The sequence below is a fragment of the Antechinus flavipes genome, chromosome 3 (assembly GCF_016432865.1).
Source record: "Antechinus flavipes isolate AdamAnt ecotype Samford, QLD, Australia chromosome 3, AdamAnt_v2, whole genome shotgun sequence".
NCBI lineage: Eukaryota > Metazoa > Chordata > Mammalia > Dasyuromorphia > Dasyuridae > Antechinus > Antechinus flavipes.
Window position 1 is genome coordinate 395,166,093 of NC_067400.1, and position 20,894 is coordinate 395,186,986.

General features: G+C 31.4%; 1 protein-coding gene across 3 annotated transcripts in view; it reads right to left on the minus strand.

Moving 5' to 3' along the window:
* GLS (glutaminase) overlaps window positions 1-20,894 on the minus strand; it is a 76,862-nt gene that overhangs the window by 12,774 nt on the left and 43,194 nt on the right. For 2 of the 3 annotated variants that reach the window (XM_051985991.1, XM_051985994.1), the window contains 5 exons: window positions 20,138-20,204; window positions 19,577-19,627; window positions 17,645-17,821; window positions 16,650-16,781; window positions 14,632-14,724 (listed from right to left, as the gene is read on the minus strand). In XM_051985991.1, coding sequence (XP_051841951.1) covers window positions 14,632-14,724; window positions 16,650-16,781; window positions 17,645-17,821; window positions 19,577-19,627; window positions 20,138-20,204 — 520 coding nt within the window. Of the gene's footprint in view, window positions 1-10,561; window positions 13,523-14,631; window positions 14,725-16,649; window positions 16,782-17,644; window positions 17,822-19,576; window positions 19,628-20,137; window positions 20,205-20,894 lie in introns of those variants that run through there. The other variant, XM_051985993.1, reaches the window with a different exon arrangement.

Consider the following 20,894-nt stretch of genomic DNA (forward strand, 5'->3'; position numbering starts at 1 on the left):
ATTACTCAGTATTCTGGAATACAAACTCCTGCAAGGGTAGTGTCCTCCAAAGATTATGAGCTCTAATGTTTATGATTCTTGTAGGAAAAAAATGTATAAAACTATACATTCCATAAGTGCTTCAGACAAATTTTCCAGGTGCAGATAGATGAATTCATAAACCTAATTGTGAAAGGTTTTACTTGGAGTTACTTGAATGGCTACACCAGATGAATTTAATCAAATTTGTTCAGAACTTGTCAAAACCAGTAATCTTTATCAGGGTTGTATTTATACAAAGTTACAAGAGTAGAAAACAATGTTCCAGGTCACAAGATCATTTAACTCTTTTCCGAACTTTGTCAATGTGTGGCACCCGCCTCCCAACCAACTTTTTTTTCTTCCATAAACACTGGGTGGGGCTGGAAACTGGAGTTTCCATCTGATTTGCAAGTCATAAACATGGTATCACTTCCTTTTCACTGTTTGTTTTATATTTCCAACTCCAACTTGGAGTTTGTTTTTAGAAAGAAATGTGTCCATAAAGACATTTTGTGGCCTTCCCTTTCTCCCCTCATTCCCAAGCAGTTTATCAATTAATTAGACTTAATTTTTCTAATTTATAAGTAATGCTAGTACTTATCTATAATGCTAGGGATGCAACTTTTTTAAAATTAGAATTTAAAAGTTATAAATGTTAAATAGGAAGGTTTATTGCTTTTATAGGTATTTTATTTATCTCTGAGATTAAGAATCTGCTCAAGGTCAGGTCAGAGAAGAAAGGGCATTAATGGTACAGCTGGGAAGAGAACCCAGGTTTCTTGATCCTCCCAGTCCTGCAGTACAGCATGAAGCCTCTTTTTAATACAGTCTCAAAAGCTTTATCCAAGGGATAAAAGGAAACTATGGGATTAAACATTAATTGAGCTTCAGTCCCAGTAGGCATTTATGGAAAGCCTAAAATAATAATGATGATGATGATAATATAGTCACATTGCCTTTAATCCCACACTCCTCCTAACATCCCAACGTGAAAAAACATTATTCCTACAGCTTCTTTTACTCATTTTTGGTTCCAGTTCACACATAAAAGGCTAATTCAGGCTTTGAGCTTTGGGAAAATAGGGCCTTTAAGGAAGGAAATGACTAACCAAAAAGGTAGTTAACTGAAATGTCATCTTCCGGCCCCTACAGTTTCGGCTTTTACATAAACTCCGCTCTCATTTCAGGCTTACAGTGAGATCTGTGGACATGGAACAAATATATTCTCATTCTTTGTGTTAAATAAACCATCACTCCCCAAGTAAGATTTGTCTGAGTCACTATAAAACCAGATGTCTTGAATATAAATGAAGTATTTTCAGACAGATTCTACGGAATGAGACCATGCATGTACTTGGTTTATAAAGCTCCATTTAATCTCCGGCTCCTCCATTATTGCATGTGTTAAATAAAAGTGATGGGAAAATGTCATTTTATTAATATGGTTAAATAACGCAATTGCCCCTTCTGACAAGATTTTTTAAAGATGGTATGTAAAAGTATGTATGTAAAAAGGCACTGGTTATTCAATGTGAAAAAACTAAGGTTTAAATCTCCACTGTTTCTGTTTTCTAGCTTTTAAGTCTTAGGGCCTTCCCTTTCTCTCCATGCTCCCTCAGTTCCCAAGCAGCTTATCAATTAATTAGGATTTTTCTAATATATATATATATATATATATATATATATACATATATACATATACATATATATACATGAAAATTCTTGGGGGGGATACAATTTTTTTAAATTAAAATTTAAAATAGCTATAATTTTAAGTAGAAAACCCATTGCTTTTATAGGTATTTTATTTATCACTGAGATAAGCTTAAGTCTGTTTTCTCCTGTAAGATGAAAATAAGATGGCTTGAGCATTGTGCACAGGAGATCAGTCTAAGAATCTTCAAGCCCTGCCACTGATGCATATCATTTCTATAACCTTTTAATGACTTTATCAACTAAGACTAATAAATTTCCATGCAGGCAGTACCTTACACTAAAATTGTAGGCCTGGACCAAAAAATAAATATACTTCTACTGTCTGCTTTACAGGGTTAATCATGAGCAAAATATTTAGTGAAATCTTAAAATGCTATGCATGCCTTTATATTGTTGGGAAGTTTATATAAATCCAAAAATAATTTAGAATTTCTTCTATTTACTACTTGTTAATAGTCATGTAAACGTGCTTCTAAAAAGCAAATCATAGCAAAGTCAGTTGAGATGAACTAAGACTACTATAAATTTCTAAATTTTCTAGACACTGCAACATATTCTGTAGGAATAGCAGCTGGATTTGTGTTTCATTAATATATAGGGAACTCCTGAGAAAGGAAATTCTCTACTAAATGCAGATCAGCAACTTCTATGAAAGGTATTCATTACAGATCATATCATATAAAAGCATAAAACTGAATTCCAAATTAGATCACTTAATTAGAAAATATCTTTTATGGGAATACAGTTCTGCAAATTCATGATCAGATCCTGAAATGGAGGCAAATTCTTTAACTGTATTTTTCTATGGATGAATTTGCAATCTCTGAAGCAATCAAGTGAATGTGCTTGAACCAGAAAATGCTCATGTTTGACTGTTTATTTCAGAAAAAGGTACTTGTTGAAATAGCCTCCCCTAATACACCACACTGAGCTGTTTAGGTTTTTTAAAAGTATTCAATTTTAAAATACCTTAAATTGCTAACAGTTGGTCTACCATTAAACCACAAAGATCAGATTCAGAACAAAGGAAATCTGGATGACCTTTCACAAACACAAGGATTTAGGTTTAGCTTATCATTTAAACTACAGTTTTAAGAAAATTGGTGCTATGAGTATAAACATGGCAGAGCAGATCCCAACCACTTTCTAAGTGATCTTCTAGGTTTGTTTCTGGAAATCTAAATTAAAAGGGTTGACCTAGAACTAACATTTTATCTAGCATAAATTCCTATGAAGATGCCTGAGCAGATTTACTCTGTTCAGTAGTTTCCCAAAACAAAATCTGAAGATCTCACCACTTCATAGTATCAATGTGAAATGTAAGTACCATAGAAAAAGCACCTAAGAAATCTTATTGGTTTAAAAAAATACTTTCATTTTAAATTGAGGAAGTAATCAAAGCCTTTTGGGGGTAGTGATAGAATGGGGTGTGTGTGTGTGTGTGTGTGTGTGTGTGTGTATAAAGATCAAAAAGAAGGCAAGAGAAATACAAATGATTGGTTTTGATACATTTATGTGCTAAAGAACAGATGAAATGTTGGAAACAAATAAGCTTTTATTCTTTATTTATTTGCCTTTAAAGTTATATTTTGAGTTCCTATTGATGACAGCAAAGATAGCTGTTGAAACATCAGCAGAGGTAAACATCTCTTCTTATCTTTTAGTGACTCTTATTATGCTACCAGACTTCTAACAAATAGTTTAAAAGCATACTGGCAACATAACTATTCCTCCTTTTAGTACTGATTACAAAAGTTAACTATTACATATTTATTTGGTATTGCGTCTCTCAAAATATTTCACCAAATTTATACACTTAGTGTTAGACCCAAATAAAAGAGGAAAAAAATAGAACTTCAGATACAAAACTTGCCAAGAGAAAACATTTTTCAAAAAATCATAGTAATTGTCTAAAAACAGTTTCAACATATCTAGCTTTCCCTCTCCTCTTTGTCCCGAGTCCTGCTCTTACCTCAACCGCTGTGAATGCCACTAAACAAAATGATTATTCGAATAGAAATTCAAGGGTGATTTATGACAAGAAATCATTACATGTCAATTCTCAAAACTAGGAATTAAGATGCAAATAATTCTTAACTCAGAGAAACTACTGGAAGCAAATCAATGGAAAAATATGTAGATGTCTACACTTGGAGAATTGTTTTAAGCCTGTAATTTCAGGGATCTAATTTATTAAGAATATGCCTCCTCACAGGTTCCAAGTACTGATTTAAAAAATCTCATGTTCCGTGAGAATTCCAATCCTAGTACTTCCTCTTATATTCACTGGATTCATTCCCTTTAAAAGAAAGTCACTTTTTCCTTGTTTCATTCTTCTACAGGATTATACATTAATTTTTGCAACTGCATTTTTAATAGCTAGAGATGGTTTCCAAAGGCACACACAATATAGGCAGATTATAAGGTAATGAAAACACAAAAACTTATTTTTAGTTCTATGGAAAGATGTGTCATGGTTTATAGAATTTAAATTGTAAACCTCATCCAACAAATGGGAGAGGAGAGAGGGAAAAGTAGAAAAGATGACCATATTTGTAGTGTTTTTCCTCCTTCAATTTGTACTTTGATTTCTTGACATGGTGTACAAGCTACTTTGGATTTTCTTAAAAGCTATGGGCACCAATCTGTTGTTAGACAAACAGTAAAAACTTAAGCGCAGGTCCTAGCAAGCCTGCCTTCAGAGGTTTTTTACCAGGCAATTGGCTACTGAGTGATGCCTCTCCTCCCAACCCTGGTGTTTTTGAAGTGGTTCTACATGAATAAGGTTTATGGATATATACAATGGTTTTAAGTTGTGCAGATAGAATGCCTACAAAAATCAGAATTCCTTCTAAACTAAAGTCTTTTAAAATTCTCATTTTTACTGAGGGAAAGATTAATTCAGGTACTAAGCAATTGCCCTTAAAATTGTCTTTAAGGTCAGTATACAGATAGGCATTCAGCAAGGATCAACCCTCCTCTGATGTTTCTTAGTGTTGTGTAGCAAGGAACTATCTGTTACAGGTTCTAATGGCCTTGAGCTCTCATAAGTCACCAAAGTAGCACCACCAGTAGCTGCTTGCAGCAAGAGGATGGATTCTTTAGCCATCAATGAATAAATAACTCATGAAAGGATGATGACTTTTAAGATGTGAACTGATGTAGGAATAGAAATTTTTAACTTAAAAAAAGCAAAGAAAATCCTACTTAAAAAAAAAAAAAAAAAAAAAACTTGGTTTAGAAACCAAGTGAGGATCACTGTAGTTCCTAGGTACCTTAAGATTATGCCTCTACCCATTCCCTATCCGCCCTAAACCGTACCCATAGAACATTCTTGGAAGGTCTATTAATGTTATCCTTGCATAGAGCAAAGGGATAAGTAAGGGTGCATCTGCAATCAGTATTTGTTGCCACAAGGAATAAACTAAAGAATCTGCCCAGTTTAGTCCTGTCCATTTAAGTGCACTTTACTGAGTCACGTGAAAGACCTAACCTGATTTTCCAGATCTTCTCTAACTATAGATCCCTAAAAATCATGACTCCAGTCATGACCAAAAAAAGGCAGGATTATAGACCTAGAGCTAGAACAAATCTCATTTGTTGTCTACTTCAAAACTTTCCTATCACAAATTTGGCAACTGCAGCTCAGAGAGGTTGTGACATAAGAAGGTCACACATGTAGCATCAGGGAAATAGGAACACCTAATGTTCTTTACACTGCAGTGCACTGTCTCCTGTGGATTCCTACTGTGTCCTTTCCCAGTTTATCACTAGGAAAGCACTCCCTATTAAACTAAATTAAACAATCGCTATCAAGAAAAAAATTTATCAGCTACCATTTGACCTAACCACAAATTACAAGTTCCAAGAATTAATAGTTTGATATTACTTAACAAACTTGTTTCTATAAGTGTGTGTGTGTGTGTATAAAATTGTCCTTTAGAGACAATCCATTTTATACAGGAATGTCATTAATGTCACAGAAAATAGATAATGACAATTTCTTATAGGAAGACATCCATTTCACCTAGAGGAGGGAATGAATACTTAAGTTCAATTGAATATATTCAACAATATGTTGTACTAGGCATAGAGCAAATGTATTGTGGAATTATCAATTATGAAAACTATGATTAATGTCTTGATTCTCTAGAGTGGCTTTAATTAGTACTTTCAGCACATCCATCTTGCTGTATAGTTAATTAAAACCCAGAAATAATAATAGCAAGGAACAAAAAGAACTTTATGGATAACTGGATGCTTTTCCACGAAACAAAGGGGTCTATGATAGAAAGCGGGAAAGGAATACTTATGTTTGGATAAATTCTTCTCGGTGCTAGACAATCTATGATGAGGGTTCCAAACCCACAATAATGGCTTAAAAACAAACAATTTGTAAAACCCTCTTCTACTTTCAAACTACAGAAATTTAAGATTATGTAAGATCACATAAAATTTGTGTTAAGGTTAATGGAATTTCTTTTACGGAGGCCAGAGTTAAGTGACTTGATTAGTCACATAGCTAGTGTCTGAGGCGGCATTTCAACTCAAATCCTCGACTCAGGGTTCTCAACTATGCCACCTAGTTGCCCCAAGGTCAATGAACTTTAAAGAATAAACTAAAGCTTTCAAAACTAATTAAGCTTAGTGCTGATTCAAGTTTTAAAGTTCATTAGGACAATTTATCTTAATTAATGAGGTATTGAGTAAAACTAGCATTTGATTTGTAAAGTAAAAATATAGGACACACAAATAAAATTTCATCCACAATAGCTGCTTCTTAAACTCTGCATAATGACAAATTATATCTATGTACATAAAAAGTGAAATACTAAACTGAAAAGCCAAGTCAATGAGTAGGGTAGAGAAGAGTAGGGGGTTGGGGAAATGGGAAAATTAGAATAGATAAAGAAATGTCAGTATTATATATTATACTAGTACTTATGGATGCTGCTCGTGGAAATATAGTAAAAACCATGGAGTACAAAATTGGCTACTTTAAAAAGCTAAAATTAAAACATTAAGGAGTTGATACAATCCTGTCACCTTTGCCATTTTCCTTCATGTAATATGCCATATTATTGGATGGAAGATACTGTTTCTCTCCAAAAGAACAATTTTTCAAACAATTAAGTGAAAAGCCCATTTTATCTTTCCACCAAACAGATTGGAAGAACACAAAGAGGCTTTATTGGTGTAATTAATTTAACTAAGAATTATTTTAGTTGTCTTGCACATTTTGATGTTGCAGAAAACATGGAGGGTATACATTAATTGAAATACTTTATATTTTTATTTCAGTTCACCTCTAATTAATACTAATTATAATCAACAATAGCAAACCACTTATTTCATTCTTTTATTTAAAATACAGTCAGTGCATATAGACTTGGACACATGGCCAAATCCAAATGTGCTCAAGACTATATCAAGAAGTTTTGATGAAAAGTTAGAAAAGAACCATTTGTCTTTATTAACATTAAGTGTATTTTTAAAAATACAGCTATTATGGAATAAAAAATTATCTTAAATTTCTGGGTTTCTAAAATAAAAACACATTAAAGGAAAAACTTTTGGTGGGTAAGCTATATAATTTAATAGTTTACTTTGCTCCCAAATTCTAAATTTCACATGTAAAAATAATAAAGGTAAGATATTTTGAATTAAGACAGTGTTATATGAGAACATGTAGGAATAAAACTACTCAGAGCTTGAACCAAAATTTATTTAAATTTGAGATCATTTTGAGGAGAGGAGGCAGAGTTAAGTGACTCATCTGAGGCTACCCAGCTAATTAAATGACTGAGGTCACATTTGAACTTGGGTCCTCCTGTCTCCAGTGCTAGCACACTATATCCATTGCACTAACTGCCCCCCATTACCATTGTACACAATGGGGATATTCAAAATAGAAGGCCATTTTTTTTTTAGTCAAAAATACATAGATACTTAATAAATGATATTATATGCAAAACACTTCAAGCAGATCACACTAAAATCAGAACAAAAAGCATTTGTAATAATTCCTAGAATAAAAGGTCAAGGAGGGGCTAAATATTAATGACTTTAGTATTAATTCTATAATGAAATACTTCAAATTTGCTTAGTCTTTGTGACAATTCCAATTTTAGTACGTTACTAAGAGTATTTTTTAACTGAATACTGATTTCCATATGCTTTCAGATAGACTCAATTTATTAAATTTTAGTGTACACTAGCTCTCCAGCATTTTAAAACATATTAAGCTTGTGATTTACCAAACTTAAAAGGATAAATGAGAATTTAAAAGAAAACATTAAAACATTTGTTAAATATTAACTGCTAATATCACTATTTTGAAGCCAAGCAATTCTAATAAAATAAGAAACCCTAACAATGTGGCAGAGATTTTTGGAGAGCTTGATAAATAAAATAAACATAGAAAACATTTTTTTTTCCAATTTGTGAGAACCTTTTACTTATCCATTTCCTTAGTTACTATCTTTTGTGTACCTTCTCCCAACTTCAAAATGATTATTTTTAAAACTGTTGGTATAATATTTATTTTTTGAGTTATAATGTCCCAAAATGGATTATCAAAGGCTCAAATTGATACTTCACTTTTGGAACCACTGTAAATTATGTGATTGCTTCCATAATGAATGAAAAATTAACTTTTATAATTGTGGAAAATCTCAAAATTTCGTAATCTCAAAAGTTGATCACACCCCCCAATTGATTTGCCTTTAAATTGGTTTCTTTCCATTGTGCCTCCTTTTAATGGAAAACAATCTTTTAAAAAAACACATAAAAAGAAAATAAAGCAATTTATTGAACCTGTTAAGTGTTTTCAATTTTGTTTTTGTTTAACTGGTTAATTTCTACTGAATATGATCAAGTAACTATAAACTTTTGGTGGGTTCAAGTCTCTAGTTCAAATTTCTGAGATTCTAAAAATAAACAGCAGTATAGAAATGTTGCCATAAACTGACTTAAAGAAAATTATTATATTTGGCTGTCTGGGGGCATAAATTAAATTTCCAAGTTGAGCTGTTTATAGACATTTTTAATTACTGAAAATATTGATATGCTATGTAAAAATTAAAAAAAAAATCAGAATTTTTCTTTTCATAGTATCCTTTAGATTCACCCACTATATAATGCAGGTATCATTTCTGCAGTTTTTATATTAAGCACAGTTATTATTAAAGATTTAAGTTTTGAAAGAAGCCGATTCCCTTTAGTATACTGATAGTGTTATGATAATTTATATGGAAAGTGTAATGAACAATCTAAAATATAGACAAGTGCCCATTTAGATCATGTATATTTGAATGGATCATAGCACATTAGGAAATTTTTATTCAAAATATAGTATATGGGAAAAAGTTGCCCCTTTGCTTATGAAATAATATAAACTAAAACTTTGGCAAAACAGTAGTCCTGAAAAATATCAGTTTTTTAAATTAATAATACAAACCTTGACAATGGTTTATAAAAATGTGACAATGGGGCAGCTAGATGGTGCAGTGGATAGAGCATCAGCCCTGAAGTCAGAAGGGCCTGAGTTCAAATCTGCTCTCAGACACTTAACACTTCCTAGCTGTGTGACCTTGAGTAAGTCACTTAACCCCAATTACCTCAGGGGGGAAAAACTGACAACAAAATCTTATTTCTTCAAATTAATGTATTTCATAATACAGAATTCACAGTAATCACCTAATTGGCAAAACAAAAGAATCTTCTATTTTTCTATAACAGAAGAAATGAACATTTCTACTGTCTTGCAAACAAGTAATAAAGAAACAAATGACACAAATAAAAACTTCTTGATATGGTTTCTAATTGTATATGTATACAAAATTTACATTGTTTTTAGGTAAAGTGATTTCGAATTATATTGGAAACTTGATCTAAATGATAGTGCAAAATAGTCTATTGTAGTATACCAATTTCAAGTTATGCTCTCTTCAACAAAGTTTTGCCAACTTGAGTTTTATTATAAATGGAAAACTTTGAAAATACTGAAAATAGTTGATAAAGGATTAAGGATACTCAGATAAAGTAAGGGATGCACAAATTGCAAATAAATTCATTTCTCTGAGAAGAAACAAAAAATGTTACCTTTTAAAAACACTTGAAGGTTTCCAAGCTCATCAAGAAGGTAAAACAAATCAATGTACAATTAATTGACTAATGAAGTAAAATGGGTTATTAAAAATAAAACTGTGTTTAGTCAAGGATGTGCACACTATTTAAACCAATTTATTTTTAAACTGTAATGTGTTCTTGTATCCTGTTAATTTATATTGGTATCCTGATATAATCTAGGTGTTCCTTAACCTATTCATACATTTCATGTATTAAAATCCCACTGAGGATGGCCTTGGGCAGACTTTCTCAAGATGATCTTTAAGGGAAAACAAAAATAGTACAAGGTGAAAATTTCATAAAACAATTTAAAAACCCATGAAATGTTAATTCGTTGGAAAGGGAAAGCTTTTAAATTCACATACTGTGAAACTATCAAAATGAGTTAATTCCAAAAATAAAATTCTCATGCACAGGGTATAATATTATGCTTCTGTAGTACAGTGTGTCAGATCCAAGAATATAAACTCATTCTTCAATGAATCAAGCAACAGATTTTCCCTATTCTATAAGATTATAAATGAATAAATTCAGGGTTATGTAATCATAAATACAAATCTAGGATTATGTCAGAATAATAGTCTTCTCAGACAGCTGAAAGTAACTTAATTGAATGTTTACTTCTCAAGGAATGATTGTTGTTTTTTAGGTAGAGGAGGGAATTAGTGCTAAATGAAGAAAAAAAAAAAAAACCTCAAAGAAAAAATCTTTATTTAAATGCTTCTGGTACAAACAATAAAAAAAACAAAACAAAACAAAATGAAACAAACCAAAAACAAACAAACCATTCCCCATACCCCACTGCACAGTTAAAAAGGAAAAAAAGCAACTGATGCACCTTTAAGTATTTCCAGTTTTTCTTCATAACCAGTCTTATAAGTAAAAATATTTAACACGTTTGATGGTATTTTTATAGCAGTTAAATTTTTTCTAAATTAAAAATCTCCAACATGATTTGTATAAATAGTTGGAGTTGTTTTCACCAAAAACACTTTCAAAACAATAAAATCAGCTTAAAATAAATTTATTAAACAATACAAAAATATGCATGCTGGAAACAAAAGGTACATTAAATATACAAAGCAATGAAAGAAGAGGCTATAAGACAAATGTTTTAAATCTAAATACTCAAGCAAAATGCACAACATTTATGCTGAAAAACAAAATATTTAAAGAAACGTACATTTCAAATGAAATGTCAATGATGCCAACAAAGAAAAAAACATATTCTAACGCCTAAAATGCTTGAATATCAAGAATCAGTAACTGTATGAAACAAATGAAACCCAACAATCATAGGCATTCTTAAAGGATTATCTTGGGGAAAAAAAGTATTAGGTAATACTGAATAATGCAAGATAAAGCCTTTAAGCTCTTAGCAAAATGTTGTGGTTTTGTTTTATTTTATTTTAAATATAAATGTTTTGGGTCCTATTCATAAACTATCTTTCCTCTCATTTCAATTGCTTTTTTCTTTATTGAGGGAATATTTTCTTAATTACTTTTAGCTCTTGTTCTATAAACTTATTGGAGTAAACTTGTGGTTATTCTACTTCTAAATGAAAATTTAAGTTTTACAAAGACAGGAAAAATTCTACAAATAAACAATTTGATTATAAATATATACCAATGCACGAAAATACATTTCCTTTTTATAATATTTTCATAATTATTTCCAGTTTTAGTAACAAAATTAAACTTTATTAAATGTCAACTCTAAAAAAATAAAACCTATGACAAAATGAATAGTAGAAGGATTTGAATTGGAGCATTAAGAGAAGAGAACCCTTCTTCATATTGACTGCTTTGGGCATTCAACCTGGTCAAACTTTCAATGGCAAGTTATATGAGGATTATTATATGAGTCTGAATCAGGTTTAAGGTTACAATAGTGAAAATGCTCTTCAAAAGAGCCACCTTACTTTAAAAATTAAATGTATGACATGATTTTAAGTAACGATATGACTCAGAAAAAAATAACTTAGAACTGAGGGTTAAATGACTTGCTTAATAAGGTCAAAAAGCCAGTATGCATTTGGGGTAGATATCAAACCAAAGTCTTCTTGGCTTCAAGGTTGACCTGGTACTGCCACACTGTCTTGTCCTTAACAACATCTCTTCATTTTGGCTAGTCATTACAATCAAAACAACTAACTTTTCTTTTATGTCTTATTATCCTTTAGTAATCTTTACCTTGACATGTATAATCTACAATTACAAAGTCTACATGCTCTACCCCTCTCAAAGGAAATGATTATAGCTTTAGACAAGAATAAGGAACTAGCTTATGATGGAACTTTGGTGAAGTGAGCAGGTAAAATTGAAGGAAGAATTGTGTTCTGTCGAATTTCAAAATATCATTTGTCAAAAGTTTTGAGTTAACATAGATGCCAGTTTTTAAAAAGAATACAAAGTAATCAACTGGACACATTATTCTCAATACACACTTTAAGTTACTAGAAATCTAACCTCAAGGACTTAGAATATAAAAGTAAATGTCTTGATGTATTAAATTCCAACAAGTTCTTCAGTCCATTCCTATGTCGCTACACTTAAACAGTTCAAATAAAACCTCTTTTAAAGTTAACAGATGTATTCCAATCTTATTGTATGTGAGGAGAAGTGGGGAGGTAACCTTCATGAAAAATTAAAGAAAAAGAAATTCTTTTTATGTAATTATCCCCTAGAAAAAATTAAGTTGGAAAATGAAAATTGCCAATAATCAGAAACAATTTCTCTTGCTTTTGTTTCTTCTAGTTTACTAGCAACTTGAGCATTAATTTTATTCCTTAAGTTATTTTGGCTGGAATATTTAGGAGTAATACAAGTTATTCCTCACCCACTGAAATTTCATCATTTACTACAACACTGGAGTTACAAAGAATAGGTACTTAATATATTCACTACCAGACCTCAAAAAATTGCTAATATTTAAAGTAATAAAAAAAAAATACTAAAAAGTGCTACAAAATATTTCTGAACTTAACTTGAAATTACTTTGTATTTTGGAACTATTCTGGTATGGTGTCAATGATTAATATTGAAATAAATCTGACTATCACTTTAACTTTTTAATAGTGACAATTACATTTTGTCCATTGCATTTGGCTTAGAAAGTGATAATATAGACACCATGTCAGTCAGTTTATAGAACTGAAAAATAAAGGTTTAATAAGAGATTTGAAATTAATAATTTCTATTTTTCCAATATGACAATGTATCTTTAATACTGTTAACAAAATACTTTTAGAGGAAATTTTTAAACCAAATGATGTATTTCCTTTCTATAGTTTTCTTTAAAGTAAATTTCCTTTAATGCCTATTTTGCAGCCTTTAAAAGGACAATGAACCTACTTTTTGATTTCTGATAATTTTACACAAGTGACAAGTCCACAAATTGCCTCAAAAGTTGAGGGAAAAAAACAAATAAATAATAAGAGTATGCATAAAACAAAAGACATTATGAGCTTCAATAAAGAAAATTCTGACACTAGAAATCCCATTTCGTTTAGCTTTTCTCTCCCAGACTTTCCATTCTATACACTACAGTTGTGGAGATGTCCTCATTTGCCTCAGGTGACACTTTTTTCCATACTGTATCTTTTAGAGCAAGTTCTTGTTGGAGACTTTCATAATCCAAGGGTCCAAAGGCATGCTAGTTGTTCAAGCAACATACATAATTTTATTAGTGCACTTGAGTGAAGAAAGGTCCAAGCTATAAAATGGTATTTTTCAATGAATGTTATTAAAATCCATTAGCGTACACCCACCACCACCACCACCAACACCTAATATTGTATTTCATATAATTTAGGATACCTCTTATGGAAGGTTTTATCTTGTCTTGCATTACTCTTATGTACTTAAATAAAACTAATCAAAAAAGACCAGAATTTATACAAAGTGCTTTGTAAGCCTTGCAGCGCTCCTATAAATATTAGCTATTACCACTTATTATTCCAAGGGAGAACAGCAAGAACATAAAAGCATTTACCAGATCTTTTTCTAGTTATAGAAAGGTTCAAATTTCTACTATGCCATTTTTCATGAAAAGTCAACACCACCCCAATAACCAACCCAATATTTTTAAACATTCATGCAAATTTGCCTCTCATTGAAGCTAATCTCAAAACAAGGGAATGATAAGCACTGCCAATACTTCAAAAACCTTACTCACTGATAAAATAAAAACACAACTTTCAACTGAGATTACTGGTTGAAAATGCACACAAAATTAAAAAGTGTTTTGTTTTTAATAAAAAATATTTTAACTTACCATGAACTAGGAAATTTTCTTTCTCAACTTGGTAACCTCTACTACTAACCCTATAGCTTCTTCCTTTTTAACATATCCACCAAAATTCTAGTCAGGAGAAAAGGTTCATTTCAAAGCATAACTTGCTTTTTTAAACTAACAATCATTGAGAACAAGGCATATTTGTTTGCAGTACTACCAATATCTATCTACATCTCTACATAGAATTAATCCCAAATTTCCTATTCAGTAACTAGTATAGAAGACAGTAAACTTATTAAGTTACGACAATTTTTAAAAACACAAAGGAAAATGCTCATTGTGTATATATATGAATTCAAGGTAATTTCCACAAAACCTTCCAATAATTTAGATTCATTCATAATTATTAAAAAAAACTGAACTAAAAATCTATATTAAATACTGACATTATCAATGAAAGGTACATCTCATTTTTTATTTTTACTACAAAAAGTACAGTGTAGTATAAAATAAAAGTTTTAGCTTACCCTCTGATCACCACCTTCTCTTCGAGGATCAAGTTTTTTTGCAAAGTGTCTCAAATTATCATAGTTATGGAAATTGCACAAAGAAACAAGATCCTGCAAATTAAAGAGATGCTATAAGAAATTCACTTATTTTTAATAATTCATCATGAATATCCCAATACAAAATAATTTTTTTAGAAAATGAAGTCAGTTTTACTTTTATCTTTTTATCAAATCTAAATTTAACTTTTTAAAAATTCTGTGCCTGAGGGCAGCTAAGACACTGCCAACTCTGATATCAGAAGAATCCAAGTACAAATCGAGACTCAAACACTTATCTCTATTTGTCTCAGTTTCCTCATCTGTCACATGAACAGGAAGGGGAAATAACAAACTTCTCCAGTATCTCTGCCAATAAACACTTCAAATAGCATTCTGAAAAGATGAAAAACTACTTCTATCTACTCTTCCTACTTATGCCCTCTGGAGCCAATCATTTGGAGCTTCTTTTATACAGAAGATCTCTAAACACCTGGAAAAGTTCTGTCTAAATCTCTAATTCTTTCAACACTCTCTTATGACATGAATTTGAGGTCCTCCTCACCATGCTAAATACTTGAACACATTTTCCACCTTTACTCACTGATGTCCTTCCTGAAAATAGTTTCACAAATTGAACAGAATCCTCTAGAAAAGGAAGCTCTGACTAAGACAGGATATAGTATAAAGCCATGCTTCCATTGTTCTTATAGTAGGTCCCTCTTACTCCAGATTGCTGCATTAGTTTTCTTGGCTGCTCTACCATACTATTGACACATATTGTATTTTAAGTGTACTCATCTTTATTCTCTCACTCCTGCATTCTTTTCAAACTTTAACACAGCTATGCCTCACTCAGCTTGTAATTGGGAAATTATTTTTATTAAACTAAATATAAATTTTAAAATTTAGTTCTATTAAATTTCATTAAGCATTCAGCTCAAAGCTCTAACCTATTCAGAATCTTTACAGAGTTTTCTGAATCTTAACTTAATTATTGTGTTATTCTACTTAGATTTATGTCACCTGTACACTTGATAAATTTATTAAAATGTTAAAATATTATATTACCAAACAAGCAAGACTCCTAGGATACCATACTGAATACTACCCTTCCACATTAACATAATGCCACTAACATTATTATTCTGTACCTGGCTATTCAACCAGTTCTAATTATACTATACTGACTATAACATTATATTAAGTTGGGGTCCATGAACTTGTTTTTTGTTTAATGTTGTATTTCAATATAACTGGTTTTCCTCTATAATCTTTTGTATTTTATTCTAGGCATTTAAAAACATTATCCTGAACAGGGGGGTCCGTAGATTTCACCAAACTGTCAAAGAGGTTTATGAGAGAAAAGGGTTAATAAATCTGTTTGCACCTCTTCATCTTTCCCACAAATATTACCAGGCTTTGACAAATGCTTGGATAAAAACCTAGATAAATTTTATCTACACCACCTTTGGATCTATCAATTTAATAACTCTGTCAAAAAAAAGACTTTTTTATTGAAGCTGCTTTTTTGGACTATAGATACTCACTAATATAAAAATTTACTGTCTAATGTTCAGATTTTTTTCTGATCAGAAATCAAAATCAAGTTGACTGAACTCTCTAGTTTGCAGATTTCCATTATCTTAACCTATCTGGAAACTGGGACAATGTTCCTTTCTCCAATCCTGTGGTATACCTCTCCTGTAGTACATGAGTTTTCAATCACCAATAATGGCTCAGGAATCACCCTGCTAGTTCTTCAGTGTCTTAAGATATGGCTCATGTGGTCCCAGTGATGATTCCAACTCATCCAGGACAGTGGAACTCATTAATGGCTATTAGATGCTCTCTATTTATCTTGGCTGTCAACCGTAAATTAGGAAAAAGTCTATTAGCCATAGGCAAAAAATGTATTCATTTCTAACAACTTTGATCTGATATTATTATTTCTTAAAATAAGGACTCTCTGATTACTATCATTAAGAAATTTTACTTACATGACAGAAGTGAATTCCCTTAACACTGTTGCCCATCTTATCTAATGGAGGAGACCAGCACATCATTCCCATAACATTAGGAACAACTAAAAGAATGCCCCCAGCAACTCCAGATTTTGCAGGGAGACCAACCTACAAAAGCATTAAAGAAAAATGTCATTTAAGTTAACATGATAAAAAAATAATAACAAAAGCTGATTTTTATACAGTCAATTGAAGGTTAACAAATCTATTAAACTGACAGAAACAGAATTCTTTTCTTCTTTTCTAAGTCTAGAACTCAATCTATTATGCCACTATGACCTAGGACTTGGAAATGTGTGTTGATGGAATAACTTTTTAAAAATTACCTGTCCCTACATGCTTGCTATATGACATAGAAATATGAAAAAGGAGAGATATTCTATTCAAATTCACTTTCCTCTTCAAAATAACCAATTACATAAATTAATAGGCAATTAAGTGTCTAAGAATATATGACCATGGGGGGAGGGGAAGAAGGTAAAATAAAAAATTTCTTCTCTCCTCCCCCAATACAAACAAAACTTGAAACATAAAGGCTTGTTTTCTTAAAGAAGCCACGTTCTCTTCAATACTTACAAGGGCAAAATAATGTAAAAGAAACTAAATAATAACAGGTTTTAAAATCATGTATGCTATGAGTTTACTAAATCATAGGTTTATTATTTTTAAATTTTTGGAATTCTTGAAGCATTAATAACTCTAGTGCTAAATATTAACAGCTATAAATATGTCTCTACTGAAAATACAAATAGGTATGAAATATTTCTATAAACTAATTCTAGAATTTTTAAGAGCAGTAAAGATAACGCTTAGCTGTGTTACTTAACAATTCTGTAATAAACTTTTCAAGACTCTCATACAGTGTATATGTATACAGTGTAAATGTAAAATATAAATGTTTTTAGAACATATCTTAAAAATCAGTCCAGACTAAGTTTCTTGCTAGAGAAAATAAATATGTAATTACTTACATGAAAAGCAAATTGACCTGAGAAGTCATACATGCCACAAGAATGCATCAGACTTAGTGTATTTCGAACTGCTTCTGGGCTCAGTACTCTTTCACCAGTGATTGGACAGAAACCACCATTAGCTAATGTAGAAGCCATCACACTGGCTGATTCACAAGTCACTTCAATGGAACACAACTACGAGAATAAAGAAGAATTTTGAAAATGTAAATTCTAATTTCCTGTAAGAATTTTTTCCCCATTTATTTATTTATTTTTTGCTGAGAAAACTGGGGTTAAGCGATTTGTCCAGGGTCACACAGCTAGGAAATATTAAGTGTCTGAGGCTAGATTTGAAGTCAGGTCTCTTATCTCCTGCATCACCTAGCTGCCCCCTTTAAGAAATTTTAAGCTAACTCCAGGTTGGGTTATCTGGATTCTTATTTTATGGACATTTGAGAATTCTCTTTCTGGGGGATAATATGGTTCTATTAGGTGACATTTAATAAACCTTGCTTTATTTAAAAATAATTAAATAATGAATAAAACCCTGATAAATGAAATGATTTGTCCCCCAAGTAGCAAACAGCACTAGAAACACAGTCCTCAAATTTACAATATAAATGAGCTCCACAGAGGACTTGTTTCAAGTTTCATCTCAGTTCAGACACACGCTAGAATGCCTAATTGGAAAAGGGTGTTTCCTTATTTATGGTTCCCTAAATTAATGTAATTGCTCTCCCCAGTCATCCTTCTTATACAAGTTATGCCAAGACTCACTTGCCTGCCTGCTAAGTGCCTGACAGGGCCCCACGCAAACTATCCTTTTGTCCTCTTGCCAACTCTACTGGACACATACTTAGTTGCACTCCTTCTTCCCCTAGGCCTCATTTTGGAACCATTATCAAATCAATTCTGCCACTGCTTTTATCACTCTACTCCTTCCTCTATGGCTCTACTGATCATCTCTGTAACTTTTAAAACTAAATTATACTTCTTTGATCACTCCCCTTTCCCAATGTGTTTTCCCTCATTAGAATGGGATATGTTTGACACATAGTGAACACTGAATAACTAACTGTCTTTTCATTCATTCAAACACTTTGTTACTTAAATAGGAATACTCAATGTAAAGGATTTATTTTTATTTCAATAATAGATAAATTGAAGCATGCTATATTTTAAAAGTTAAGAAACATATCAGAACTAGAGTAACTTAACTTAACTCTTCTAACTTAAGAAGAAAATGTCTATTTGACATATGAAACTTAGGAACCTACTCCTTCACTGAAACAAGTATTTGTCAAGATATTTAGGACATATCTGAGAATTACAAAAAATAAAAAGTCATTTTCCCCAACTTGTTCCCTCTTAGCTCTTCTACCTCAGAGCTTTTTAAACTGTGGGTTGTACAAATGAATGCATGGGTTGCAAGATTATGATATATATTATTATCAATAAATCTTTGATTTGTATACCTCTCTTATAAAGATCTGACACTCCAATGCATTATTGCCATGCAAAGAAAACTTCCTAACAAGTCTGGCCTTCAGATAATAAAATTTGTGGCTTAAGCAACATAAAATATGGAGCTGCAGTTACCTATGTTAAAATCCCTATACTGATGAAATTATGGATCAAAGATACTTAGATACTTCAAAGTAGCAATACTAACAGAAAATTATTTTTCCTTACTTTTACAATTTTTAAATGCTTATTCAATTTTGAAGTATAATAAAAGGCTACAAATCCTTTTGTCCTTGGGCAAAATGTTTATTTAAAAAAGACAAAGTGCTTATTTATTGGGGACGATGCTTTCACATTTATAATGGAAGCTAAGGGAAAATTTGTATATATACATTAGCTTAAGTCATCTTTTCTGAAACAACAACATTCTATGACTTGAGGAATAATGGCATACATATTTTGTATAGTAAAATCATAGCAAATCACCTGGAAGTAGAAGTCTAATATCCCAACCATGTCTGTGCCTTCTGGAAAACACTAAAAAAAGAAGAAAATCAAATAAAGATATTTAAGTAATTATTTAGTCTGACAAAGAAGGAAAATAAATAAAACAAAAAGAAGGCAACATATTGTTTAAGTCACAGCATTTGATATCCATTTCTAGATGCTGTTTGTAACATAATGATGGAAACTTTTAAAGTTATTTTGGATCACAACTGAAAAAGTATTACTATTTAATCCACAAAACTTTATGGTACTATAGGCATATTATAGCAATGAAAAATGAAAATAATTTAGAAGGAATTAGGAAAGATTATTAATAACAAGTGTTTAAAATGTGATTATCATGTAGTTTTTAAAAAGATTAGTGAACTATAACTTTTAAATCTATATTTGCCATATTCAATATGTTATGCACCTTAAAATACCAAGTGCTGAGTTGGAATAATAATTTTTCAAGGGCTAAAAAACTAATCTATGCTGAGACAAAACAAGAACATAAAAGCATAATTTGTAATTGAAAAAAAAAAAAAAAGACTGATAAACCTTTTTCTCCTTTAAGTAATATCCTATTGCAAAATTCCGATCTCCACTTTCCCGTTCAGATTGAAATCTGGAAAACAAAATAGATTCAGTCTAGAGAATAAAGCATAGTAATTCTGTAAAACTGCAGCATTCTAAAAGCTTAATATCTCAAATATATTTCCATAAAATAATATTACATCTTCAAAGTGTAGTATAGAAGGAAATTTTTAAAAGTTAAGAAATAGAGTCAAATAATGGTTCTCTCAAGTAGCTATTAAGCTAGACTTAGCAAAGACTCTGGCAGGGGAGGGTTCACTGTGCTCTCCTGCCAGCTTAGTCATAAGGCCCAAAAAGAAAAAGTTGAATCTTCTCTTCCCTCTCAACCCCATGGCCAGTACTCACCAATGATAGATGCTTACTAACTAGAATGCTAATCTCCGAGGTCTTGCTCTATTCTGATCCTCAGGGATAGTCAACCCCTTCATAATAATATCGATCAGGAACATGATCATTGACAACGTGGTAAATAACTACAATACTTCAGTAAGATGATGGAACATTTAATCCTTACTACTTGTCTTGCCATTTCTCCCCAAGAACTCCCAGTCTTCAGACCACTACTAGCCTTTTATATCTTCCCTGAATCTAAACTATCCTATGTGTTGTATTCCCTAATTATGATGGGAGCTCCTTGAGAGTTAAAAACTGTCTTGCATTTCTATTTGTGTCCAAGAAAGGCTTAGCACAGCCCTTGACAAATAATAAATATTTATCGATT